Source organism: Typopeltis vanoorti, chromosome 5 (genome assembly GCF_054136105.1).
Source record: "Typopeltis vanoorti isolate ZY-2024b chromosome 5, IOZ_Tvanoo_1.0, whole genome shotgun sequence".
Taxonomy (NCBI): Eukaryota; Metazoa; Arthropoda; class Arachnida; order Uropygi; family Thelyphonidae; genus Typopeltis; species Typopeltis vanoorti.
This window is the reverse complement of record NC_143553.1, coordinates 18,121,963-18,135,554: the sequence shown is the minus strand read 5'-3', so window position 1 is coordinate 18,135,554 and position 13,592 is coordinate 18,121,963. Positions and strand designations below refer to the sequence as shown.

Below are 13,592 nucleotides of genomic sequence, written 5' to 3'. Positions count from 1 at the left end.
AGCATATGAACATGTGGAATACATTTATGATAAGCCAGTGTATACAAGTCGGGGGGGGGGGGGGGGGGGGATAAACCAAAAATAAGAATCACTGATCTTTTATTAAAAACATAGTTTAGCATGCTATATGCAACAAACCTCTAGATTATATAAATATAGAAACTTACATTTTTCTAATAAAAACACTAAGGACCATTGATTCATCATTAAGTCCAAGCACTTCAGAGAGTCTTCTATACACTTTTGAAGTCTTTTGAACTTGATCTCCAACATAGATTTTTCGAAATTGCTCAAAGAAGCTCAACATAGCAAATTCTAACTTCTCACATCCTCCCTGGGGTAACCTTGTGTCTGTCAAGTTCATTAGCTGTAGAACTCTGAAATTGCAATTGAACTTTCATTACAAAATTAGATAGTATTATGAAAAAGTATAATACTATCTAATTTTGTAATGAGATAGTATTATGAAGTCAATATTCATCAGATTTTTGTTGATTTCCAACAAATATATGACAGCTTTAACTGGCAAAAATTATGAGATTATGATACAATTTGGAATACCAGATAAGCTAGTATGACTTCAAAAAAATTAACAATGGAAAATTCAAATGCACAGATTAAAATAATATAAAATTATTTAACAGATCCTTTTTACAACTCAAGGATTAAAATAATATGCTAGCACCAATACTTTTTAACTTAGCTTTTGAAAACATCATTAAATTGTCCAATGGATACTATAAGATTCTAATAAACAAACCATTTCAGATAGTAGCTTATGCAGATGACATTAACATCATGTGAAGAACCAAACAGAAAAACAGAAGAAACATATTTGGAAATAGAAAAATCAGCACAAGAGATAAGACTAAAAATTAATCAACAAGAAACCAAAATAATGATTAATACCATACAGATTCACTTAACCGATTCAAGTGTAAAAATAAAAAAAGTGGGCCAATTTAAATATTTAGGTGTAATAATCATTAGATAATCAAATGGGATGGTGAAAGTGCATAATTGAGTAAAGAGAAGTATGGCTTTCTATTCTCTCTCTCTCTCTTGTACACACTCAATTCAAAAAATATTCATTGGATGACTAAACTAAAAATATATAAATCGATAATTCATCCAGGGGATGTGAAGCCTGGGTATTTATAGCAAGAGTGGAGAATTTGATTTCAGTTTTGAAAGGGAAATCCTTAGAAAAACATTCGAACTAGTGAATGATAATGACCCTGGAGATTTATATACAACCATGGGTTAGATGAACTTTATAAAGAAACAACAATATCCAGAATACTTTTTATTCAAGTACAAAATGTTTCATCTGTAAAATGATAATATTCTTAAGAAGACAATAACAGATATTCAATAAAAGATATTCACTGGATGACTAAAATAAAAATATATAAATCGATAATTCATCCAGTAGTTACCTATGGATGTGAAGCCTGGGTGTTTATAGCAAGAGTGGAGAATTTGATCTGAGTTTTTGAAAGGGAAATCCTTACAAAACCATTTGAACTAGTGAATGATAATGATCCCTGGAGATTTAGATACAACCATGGATTAGATGAACTTTATAAAGAAACAACAATATCCAGAATACTTTTTATTCAAGTACAAAATGTTTCATCTGTAAAATGATAATATTCTTAAGAAAAATCATTACTTCATTAAAATTCTTGATAAAAGACCAAAAGGAAAATCTACAACAATATGGACAGACACCATTAGTCAAAACAGAATAATATCACAAAGATGGAAAGTCCTTTCCATCTTTATGCTATTATTCTGATATGATCCTTGTCCATATTTGAGTGTTACCTCTTGCAATGCAACCTGCATATTGCCATTTAGATCTTTTAATGGCTATTATAATGTCTCTCAGCCTAGTATGAGCTCTAACCCAAGTATTGTGCTTTCTATCTAGAATGCTAATACCGATTAATGAATTTTCCATTTTTCTCTAGGAAATCATGTACTTTTTTTTCCTTGAGGGATGGGGGGGTCAAAGTACACATTTCATTTCCATGTGTCATGACCTGAAGTATACAACTGTTGAATATTTTTTTTTTCTTTTAAGGGAAATTAGGATGTTTCCTTTGAGTGATTCAGTGTTTTCCAAAGACTTTCCAAACAAGCTCAATTCTACGTATAATTTCATTTCTTCACAGTTTCTAATTCTTATAATATTTAAAAAAATTAGTTAGAATTAGAAGATGATTAGAACTAGAAAATAAATTAGAAGAATTAATAAATTCTTCTTCCTGTCTGCTGTGATCTATTGTCCTAGGTTAATATATAAATTTCCTGATGTTCCATTTATGCTGGCTTTTTGGTAATGTATTTATTATAGATTATTTTTGTTTTGTCTTTGTTTATACTTTTTTTTTTTTTTTTTTTAACTTCTTGCATTCAATTCACTGATCATTTGTTGAAGCTCTTCTATACAGTTTCCTAAAAGAATAATGTCATCAGCAAATTGAATGTGATTTAGTTCTTTCCCATTAACCATAATTCCTATATTTTTCTAATCCGGGTTTTAAAAATTTCTTCTAGCAATGCTATTAGGGATAATTGCCCTAGGGACAATTTAGGTGAAATGGAATCTCCTTGCCTAACGTCCTTTTTTATAGGAAATTTCATACTTGTTCCTATTTTATAGCTGAGGTTGAATTTATATATAGATATATATATATATATCATTAAGTATATCAATATAATTTTTTGATTCCTTAATTTTTGGGGGCTTCTAAAACAGCTAAAGTTGAGAGTGAATCAAATATCTTTTCAAAATAAATAAATGCCAGAAATAAGAGTTTTTGGTATTCATTTATCTTTTCAATGGTTTGTCTTATTACATATATATGATCAATACTGCTGTAATTTTAGAATTACAGCAGTATTGTAATTAAAGAATAAATCTAGTGTTTTATATTCTGTTGCTAATGATTTTTGTAAAAATTTTGTATAGTGATGAAAGCAGTGATATGATGGTAATTTTTAATACCTTGTCTGTGTCCCTTTTTTTTTTTTTTTTATTCCCAATAGCGACATCCCCAATGTGAATCAGACATAACTGAAGTTCCTAATAATCTAAGTTTCATATTAAACTTACAGAATGGCTACTTGACTTCAAAACAAGGCAGTAATGAATAATCAATTTTTCTCACTAGTGAGAGTATTCTGTGTAATACTATATGATCACTCAAGACTGCCACAAGGTATTACTTTTTAATCAAATATGATTCATTAGTCAAGGTAATTTTCAATTAACATTCTTCCAAGAAAATCAATCTTGAAGTTTAAAAGAAACTGCAGTTAATAGCATATAAAAATTATTTGCTATTTTGCTATAACATGGCTAATATTAATAAAAGACAAATTCCGGAAGAAAATTTAAAGATGACAATTCAGGAGAAATTCCTCATGGGCACACTAACCTCCTGACCTTATCATGGTCGAGAGGTTAGTGTGCCCAAATGAACTGTATATATACTTTGATGTGCTTTCAACTCCTGGTAGGTCCATCACAGTCAGACTGGTAGAGAGTTAGGACAAGACAAAGTGTAGTTTATCCACATATACATGCATCTTTTCTCCAAAGATTAACTCGATTATGACTGGAAAGTGAACCTAACCATCCTGCATTAAGATAAGAAACAAATCAATCGGGAGTGCTTACGAAGAGAGTAATTCATGAAAACTAAACTACAGTCTCTAACTAAAGAATATATTTGCAAAAACACTGACCTACTCCACAGGCCAACTGAAAATAGTAATTAAATCCTCAAATTAATTCCCATTGATAGATATAAAACAAATTAGCGAGGTTCTCACCAAAACCTTACAGTTGATTCACAACTGTTCATTTACTTATTTAACTATGCTTTCAAGATTATCAGATTTTAGAATTCTTTGTTTTCATTAATTGGCAGTTTGTGTGATAATAATCAGTAAACATTTTATTCTTTATATAGTGATGAACAAATATAAACACTTTAATTTCTTTAGTAACATAAAACCTGGTGGAACCCTCTGACACTAGCGATGGAAAACACCATCACTAGTGTCAGAGGATTACAGGGGATCCTATGGAAAGGAAGAAGAAAATTTTATATTTTCAGAAAAGACCCTAACAAAGAAACTGACTATGAACATTTTCTTATTGTGAAAACAAGGTGTTTAGTCTGGTAGATGTCATCATCATAACGCTAAATACAAGTATAGACCATATTGGTCTGTTCCGGTCTCAATAAAATTACATAAATAACTATAAAATTAACTGGATCCAAGGACTAATAAAATAAATCTATCTTTAGAGATTTTCTTACCCAAAATATTAAAATCAATCATTCTGTGACTCATTCTATTATTGGAATGTTTGACATATACTTAATCACGTCAACCAGACTAAACACCTTGTTTTCACAACAATAAAAATGTCTCTTGGAGTACCGTTCCATCAATGTAGTACACAGCTGGTAATCTTTTAATCCCAAAATGCATAACTTTACACTTTTCCACATTGAACTGACATCCATTACGTTTTGTCCATTTTATCAGCTTATTTAAATCATCCTGCAAACTCTCAATATCATCTTGATTTTGTATTGCGCTACCCAACTTTGCATCATCAGCAAACAACTGAATATCTCCCTTTAAGCCATATTTCCCTCTTTCATGTCTACCTTATGTACATATAATTCCCCTGCTATCACAGCAATCCCCTGTTACCAATACATGAAGACCTAACATAAATATGAATCACCTTAAATCCCGACAGCCTCCACTAATACTGGTTGAAGAACTAGTAAATAGCAATTTCAGTGTTAACTCAAGATGACTAGAAACTTGGAAAGAAAAACTATTAAGAAAAAGAGAAAACTGTTCAAGTGGTGAAATGAATGGCCAAGAAATGAAACTCAATATGTTTAAAACAGCAAACAAGTAAAAATAGTAATTCAAACTCAAAAAAGATGTTGCGTTAATAAAAAAAATTTACAAGAAAATTAATACTAGATTAAACACAAAAAAAGAAGAAATGTCTACTGACAAAAAGTGGAGTAATAATCTAAACACATGAAAAGACAAACTCAAACAAGAGATGTAATGAGCAACACAGAAACTAAGAATTCCATACACATGAAAAATTGTAGTTTGGATAATAAATGAAAGTAAAATGTCTTAATTTGTATAACAACAAGTTGTTCTACTGAATTAAACAAAATAGCAAATAAAATTATTTACTATTTTCTTAAGGCATTGCTATCATTAATAGCAATTTTAAAGCAAAACTAAATGCTAGAGAGTCATTCAGTTAACCACCTTACCGGCCATTATGGATCAATACGCATCATCATCATACGCTTCGTATCCATCATATATTTCAATGTAATATCAATGGTATTACAGTTTTAATACACACTTCGCATCCATGGAAACTTGAACATATATATGTCCTGGCCAGTAGCGTGGTAAAACAATACCACTATTTTCAACATGTGTCTAGAGCATATATTCCCAAAGTGGGCCGTACTTACCCCCCCCCCCCAAGTCGACGCTGAAGCCTTGGGGGGGGGGGGGGGGGCTATAGTGGGATCAGAAGCATTTGGGGGCGTTCAGGCGGTCTAGGGGTTGGTGGCTCTTTATAGAAGAAATTAATAATATATTTAAAAATTAATTATTTTTGTGATTTTGCGATTAGATAATCATTTAAAATTTAAATATTGAATTTTAATTCATCTTATGCCCGTCTTACACGATCAATTTTTTTTATCAATTTTCTATTTCAATTATTTAACCATTTGAAAATTTACCATGTCAGATAGAAATAGATGTCAATTTTTTATGTCAATGAGAAAACAGAGCATGTATATATGTGTGTGTATAATAGGTTATGTTTACAGTAGCAAATATATTCGTTATATTTCATTTCAAAATATATATATAATATATAAAACCACTTTTCTAATTGATTTGTACAAAAATAAACCCAATTTTATATAATTTATATAATGGGGGGAGGGGGGGTCTTACAAAATTTATGTCTTACAAAGTGGGTGGTGGCCCGAAAAAGTTTGTGAACCTATGGTCTAGAGTGAACAATGCACCATGAGCTACTGGAACAAACTCTACCTAAACATCAGCAAAATTCAAGATTATGCACTACCAATAATGGAAGAATTATTAATGAAAAATAAGTGAAACTGGTAGAAGAATTGGAAGCACCATCAACACAAATGGAACATTGGGAATTATGAAGAGAAAAACAGGTAAGATTCTTCTAAATAATAAAAATAACATGTCATACTGACTTTATTTATTTTTTATTTTTTTTAATGATGCTATATAGTTTTGGAAAGGAAGCAGTAGATGTGGTATTGGACACTAATCATAACCATAATCTTCTTGCTCACAAGAGCTGTGGGCAAACATTAACAAGGAGAAATTGCATAATGCGACTTATTTGTGCATATGAATCCAAAGGTCAACAGAATATTTCATGAAGGAAAAAGTCAAAGACTGTTTCAAGTCATCTCTAGATGGCAGCAAACATTAAAGAAAGGAAAAGCTGGGCACTGCTGATTATAAAAAGCAGAAGCACAGGATGTGAATATCAGACACACAAAACTGTTTTTCAAACATTTGCATGAAAGAACAAAGATAATAATCATGCTAGAAACTTGCTAATAATGCTAGATGTTGGATTTTTATACAGAAGAAGGACCTGTAATCAAGTGACAGCCTCAAGATGTGCAAAAATTACACAAGAGAAGACAAAGAAATTAGTAGTCTTATTGACTTATTTAAGTTAAGGGGTATTACATCCCATATTGTTTCATAGCCGAATAAGAAACTCAAAGAGTTTCATGCCGAATATAGTAAATATATAAAGTTCGGCGAGTCCAAGCATAAGCAAATACCTGGATAGTGTTACAACTGACCCTTTAGGGTCAGTTGTAACACTATCCAGGTATCCTTTAGGGAGTGCAACACTGAGGCAACTCATGGTAAGGTTGGAGCAAGCTCCAATCACTATTCTTGATATTTCCCCATAATGTGAAACCCAGCTCCTAGGAGCTGTATTACTGTTCTACATTATGAGTGCGAGAAGGTCACTACCCAGACCGGTTTCAACCTTTATTGAGGTCTCATCAGTGAGTAGGTAGACCTAGAAATACCAAGTTTGTAGCAAACAGAACTTACATATACCCTACTATGAGAATTGCCAAGAAGGTGTCCTAATAAATTATTAAATATATGAAGAGCCAAAGGCTTCAATTCGGCAACAACTTATTTAAGTTAAGGGATACCACATCCCTGGGGGGGGGGGGGGGGGTTGCAATAAACAGTCTTATTGACTGTTTTATTATTGATATCAATAGTTTCAAGCCGATCCTGCACACAAGCCTAGAAGAGGGGGATTTAAAAAGAAAGTGATTAAAATTATTTTAAGAATAATAAAACTGAATATCGTACTGAAAATACAGTGTGTCAAAATGTTTTTAAAAAAAACCAATGCTGATCAGAAAAAATGAAAGGGTTGGTAAACAAAATCTTGGAAAATTACTGGCAACTCTGAAGTAAACACTGAATAATTCAGCCAGAGGAATGTAGTGAAGCTGTCTGCAAAGAAATTAGGAAAAAAAATTGCAATCAACCATGAATCTGGAAGCTAAAAATGAAGTCATGGAAAAGAAGAAAACATACTGAGTTCCTAGCTAACAAGTCAATATGTGCTCTTGAAAAAATACAAATAAAAAAAAATTAAAAAAGCAAAATAGTGTGTAAATGTAAATGTGTAAAGGTTAATGTAAATCAGTGTGTAAATGTAAATCTGGCCAAGGTTAATCTTGATCAGATTAACCTTGGCCAGATCGTCCTTGACAGATCAACTTACATCCATCGGATGATCAACTAGTCTCCGATAACAGCACTTATCAGCTTGTGAACTATAAACTGACCAGCAGGAAAAGGGAAAAAAAAAAACTGTGAAATTACTCATGTCTGTCACTTCTTGGCCATCAGACACTGTTAAAAAAAACTTATACCCCATTACATCATTCTCCCAGAATAGATGGTGTTCCCAAAGTACACAAACATAACGTTCCGCTTTGGCCGATAGTTGAAGGAATAGACAGCCCTAATTATCACCTAGCCGTTGTATGGTAGGTCATTTCCCCTCTCATACAAAGAATACACAACAATTTATAAGCAAAATTAAAAACATAACACTCGGCAAAGAAGATTTATTGGTCAGTTTGACGTTTATGCCCTTTTCACAAATCTCCCAATCAGTGACACAATTCTTCTCCTACAGAACAAATTTCCGCCAGACATTACCACTTTCTTTGCCCACATACTACATTCCACTTACTTCATGTGGCAAAATAAATTTTACCTACAAAAAGAAGGTATGGCCATGGGCTCACCTCTATCCCCCTTAATTGCTAACTTTTATATGGAAGATTTTAAGCAACGTGCGCTTGATTCCTTTACTCTACAACCTACAGTTTGGCTTAGATACGTTGACGATGTTTTCGTTATCTGGCCACTCAGTAGCCAAACTTTAAACACATTTCTTAGCCACCTGAACAAACAACATGAGTGTATACAATTTACTATTGAAATTGAAAATCAGAACTTGCTCCCTTTCCTGGATAGACTAGCCACACGTCTTCCCTCAAGCTGTCTATTCTTCACTGTTTACCGCAAACCTACACATACCAGCCAACACATACATACTAACTCATATCACCACCCCTCGCAAAAATTTGGTGTTATTAACACCCTCAAAAACAAAGCTATAACAATTTGCTCTAATCAACAAGCTCTTAAACAAAAATTAAAAATTATTAGCGGTACATTTATAAATAATGGCAATAGCAAAAATACTATTAATAAAGTTCTTCATAAAACTTCAAAAAATAATATAGATTACAATAAAACCATATCCATCCCATACATTAAAAGGCTATCAGAAAAACTTAGTAGAATCCCACACCATTATGATCTTAATGCCACTTTTAAACCACCTTTAAAATTAAAAAAGCATACTCAACTTCTCTAAGGATCCTATTCCCCAATTGGCACATCCTGGAGTTTATTGTATCTATTGCACCTGTAACTTACCTTCTATTGGGAAAACTGTACATACAACCCCTATCCATAAAACAGAGCACAAATGACACATTAAATTTAACAATATTGGTGAAGTGGGCCTCTCAGATCAGGCTCTTAACACCCTACACCAAATTGATTGCAAAAATACTTGCTCATTACATCATACAAAAACCTGGTATGAACAGAAATTTAAAGAAGCCTTTGAAATTCTGATTAACCACCCTAATCTTAACAATAATGGTGGCATAAAAATCACAAAAATTTGAATGGCACACATTCAGCCCACTCAGTTCCCATCAAACCCTGACTTTAGGACTCGAACCAATTTTCAGCTTTTATTAGCCACTATCCAAACAAGTTGGTTATAATTTATATGTATACTTAAGTAATTTTTATATTTTTATTATTTATTAATATCTTTCTTTTCGTATACATGTTGCCCTCCAGCTTAATTTAATTTTTGTAACCTAATTGACAACAATAATAGGACTCCAGCTTTGATGTAGTAAGGTTTTTTTTTTCCACCAGAGGTCAGGCCAATAGTTGTAACAGATGGTCAGTTAACTTTAGCACGCCATGTAGATTATAATGCAGCTTGTTTCCTTGTACATGTATGTATACCCCCAGATAATGACCTTAATGTGAAGGTCAAAATGTGGAGTGTTTATTATGGTTATATTAAACCACATATGGGCAACCATAGGCCCGCTGGCCAGATCTGCCCTCTACTTCTTTTGATCCAGCCCTAATCTATTTCAGCGAAGTTTATCTGATTCATGGTGGGAGAAAACATGGTGTGTTCTACTAACTCACATTAAGCTGACGTCATATGACTTGCACAAAACACACTATGTTTTCTCCAACCAAGGTCTCGTTCACACTTTGACTAGCAGCGTGTATGAACGTGTTACTATGTGTCAGTTTGGTACTTGCGCTGGTGTTGTGCTTTATTCAGTGCCTACGTTGATGTTGTGTTCTGTTCGGTGCCTGTGTTGATGTAGAAGACAGTTTTGTTTGACAGTTCTGAATATCGCTTATAAATTTGGGACAATGTCAGGGGTTATTGTAAAAAAAAAAAAAAAGAAAAATAGATGCAGAGAATCGTCAATTTCAAGACAACTGGATGGAGGATTATTATTTTATTCTGAATAAGGTTTGCCTGTATGTTTTCTGTGCAACGAATCCATATCCGTCAACAAAGAATACAACTTGAAGAGACACTTTACTTCGAGACATGTGGACCCAAAAATTGATGGACAACTACGAAAAGATGAAATAGAGAAGTTGAAGAAGAACTTGGATACCTAGCAGCAAATGTTCAACAAACAAAGAAAGCAGCACCACAGCATTGTCAAAGCCAACTTTGTGGTAAACTAAAAAAAAAATCGCTAAGCATTCTAAGTCATTTGGTGAAGGAGAATTTATCAAAGAATGTCTGCTGGATGTTGCAAGTATAATATGTCCCGAAAAGAAAAAAGACTTAGAGAATATTCGTTTATCGAGATGTATACTGTTGTCGGACGGATAGAAATTATGGCTGATGATATCAAAAAAAGTTTAAAAGAGAAGACTGTAGATTGGAAGCATTTTCGATTGCTTTGGATGACAGCACCAATGCCTCCGATACAGCACAACTAGCAATATTTATTCGAGGAGTTGATGCAGATTTCAACATCGCAGAAGAATTATTGGTGCTTCGGCCATTAAAAGGAACAACTACTGGTGAAGATATATTTGAAACAGTGAACACAGTCTTCGAGAGATCTGGGCTTAAATGGAGTTAACTATCTGGCATATGCACTGATGGAGCCCCTGCAATGGTTGGTGCACAGAAGGGATTTATTGGAATAGTTCATGAAAGATCAATAGAACTACAGATCCATCCAGAAAATTTAACAAATTTTCACTGCATTTTAACATCAATTTAACAGATTTTGCACCAACAAAATCTGTGTGCAAAATTGATTAAATTCACAAATGTTATGGAAGATGTAGTAGCCAGTATTAACTTTATTAAGTCACATGCACTTAATCATGTGTCGATCTCGTACTTTTTTAAATTCTTTCTCCGAGCTAAGCCTTCCTCAGGGAACAAATCGCCACGACTCGCCGTTTCCTGAATGATGCTAACTTAGCTATCCAGGCACTTGAAGATGACCTTTCAAGCACCTTAAGCCACGAAATTTGGTCTATTTTATACAACATCTCGTGCACTGCAGCAGAGAAAGAATTTAAAAAAGTGAGAGATCGACACAAAAAAAAATTTGAAAATTTAAAAAAGAACTCGATCTTGAAACCACAACTTCCTACCGAAACGGTAGTCAACCTTTTGTCATTTAGTGTGAAACCTGAAGCATTCGACGCCCTCGCACATGGCCACAACTTCGGCATTGCACACAGAAGAATACCTGCTGAAGATATTATGATACGAATTGAATGCAGGATACGACACCTTTCAAACCACATCGCCAACGATATCAGACTGGATGTGGCTTGTGTTCTGACCAAAGCCAACATGCCCAGTAAGGAAATTAAATCTCTACTAGAACTAAAGAAAAACAAGAATATAATAATCACCTAAGCTGATAAAGAGAACGGCACATCATTGCTTAACCAAAAGGATTGCATAGGTAAGCTGAAAGCTCTATTATTAGATCGGGCTACTTACCTCCCTATCAAGCACAATCCCACCAATTCTTGGCCTGTGGAAATCACTACAAATTAAAACCATTTAACTCCATACCCCCCCCCCCGTATTTATGGACTCCCAAAAATACGTAAGGAAAATGTGTCATTATGTCCCTAGTGGATGGCATTGATTCCCCCACATACAAACTAGCTAAACATTTGGCCAAAGCTCTCTCACACTATACTGACAACACACCTTCACACACAAAAAATAAACTCAGTCCACTTTAAAGCTAGCATAGAAAACCTTACACTCAAACACACTGACATAATGGTCAGTTTTGATGTCTCCTTTAAACAAATGTCCTACCCAAAGAATCCTTAGAGCTAATCCAAGCTAAATTTCCTCCCAATATTACAGCTGTATTTCAGTTCACAATGAACTCAGGCTATTTTATTTGGCAAGGAAAATTATACTAACAAATAGAGAGGACAGCCATGGGTTCTCCACTCTCCTCACCCTTGGCCAACTTTTATATGGAGACTTTTGAAGAGAAAGCCTTAAACTCTGCCCCACAAAAACCAACCATTTGGCTTCGCTATGTTCATGATGTGTTTGCTATTTGGCCACATGGCTCCGATGCACTCCTCTCCTTCCTAACACACTTAAACAACCAACACCCCAGAATCAAATTCACCCTGGAAGAAGAAAAAACAACTGCCTTCCTTTCTTAGACACACTAGTCACCTGCCAGCCTGATGGAACCCTGGTTTTCTCAGTCTATAGAAAACACACCCATACAGGCAGATACATTCACCAACAATCCCACCACCCCTCCTCGCAACAATATGCAGTCATTAAGACACTACACAACAGGACTGAACTTATCTGTTCAAATGACAATGCCCTAACCACAGAACTAAACCACATTCTCAACACTTTCTCAGCCAATGGCTACCCCCACCCAAAAAAATCCACAAAATATTGAAACCAGTACCCCCCCCACACACACAAGAAGGATTACTCTAAATCCATCACACCACCCTATATCCGATGCGCCACAAAACAAATTACAAAAATCTAAAAAAAGCATGACTTAACTTCTTGTTACAGACCATATAAAAAATTGGCATCCCTTATCTGCTCTACTAAAGAGCAACTCCCCCCCCCCCCCCCCAGACCTACCTGGTGTATACCAGGTCCCTTGCAGCTGTAAGCTGTCCTACTTTCCAAACAGGCAGGACAGCAAATATCAGAACACAAGGAGTACATCCAGTTTCACCAGTACAGCCACTCTGGTCTTGCTGACCATGCACTGGATACCTGCCATAGAATACAGTGGAAGAAAGCCATGATAATACACCATAGTAAATACAAATATGAAAGGCTTTTCGTGGAATCAGCTTGAGCCCTAAGAAACAATCCAAACCTTAATAAATTTGGCTGCATGAGACTGCCTCAAATTTGGTAAACCTACATCAGAAGACCTTCAGTCCAGTCGCCCAAAAATACCAACATTGCCTGCTAAGGGGCACTTAGCAGGCAATGTTGGAGAAATAACAGCTTCTTGGAATCACTTTTAGGAGAAATAATAGCTTCTTGCTTCTTCCTCATTTACTGTTTGCTGTGCCTGCATGCACGTGTCTTGTTCTTAAGTTTCTTGAAAATGGCAATGCGACGTTGCCGAAATATTGAAGTATATTAAAATTTATTTTAATGTATATCCTAGTTGACGTTGTAATTTCCTTAAATTATTTAGTAAAAAAATGCATAACAACGTCTAAGCCTTTCCATGAGAAATACCTAACAAACTGAATCTTAAATTGCAAAA

General features: G+C 34.2%; 1 protein-coding gene across 1 annotated transcript in view; it reads right to left on the bottom strand.

Annotated features, from left to right (window-relative positions):
• Positions 1 to 13,592, bottom strand: part of Ranbp16 (Ran-binding protein 16) — a 1,020,902-nt gene that overhangs the window by 497,788 nt on the left and 509,522 nt on the right. Inside the window, exon 15 of the mRNA XM_090392964.1 lies at positions 168 to 377. Coding sequence (XP_090249090.1) covers positions 168 to 377 — 210 coding nt within the window. The remainder of the gene's footprint in view (positions 1 to 167; positions 378 to 13,592) is intronic.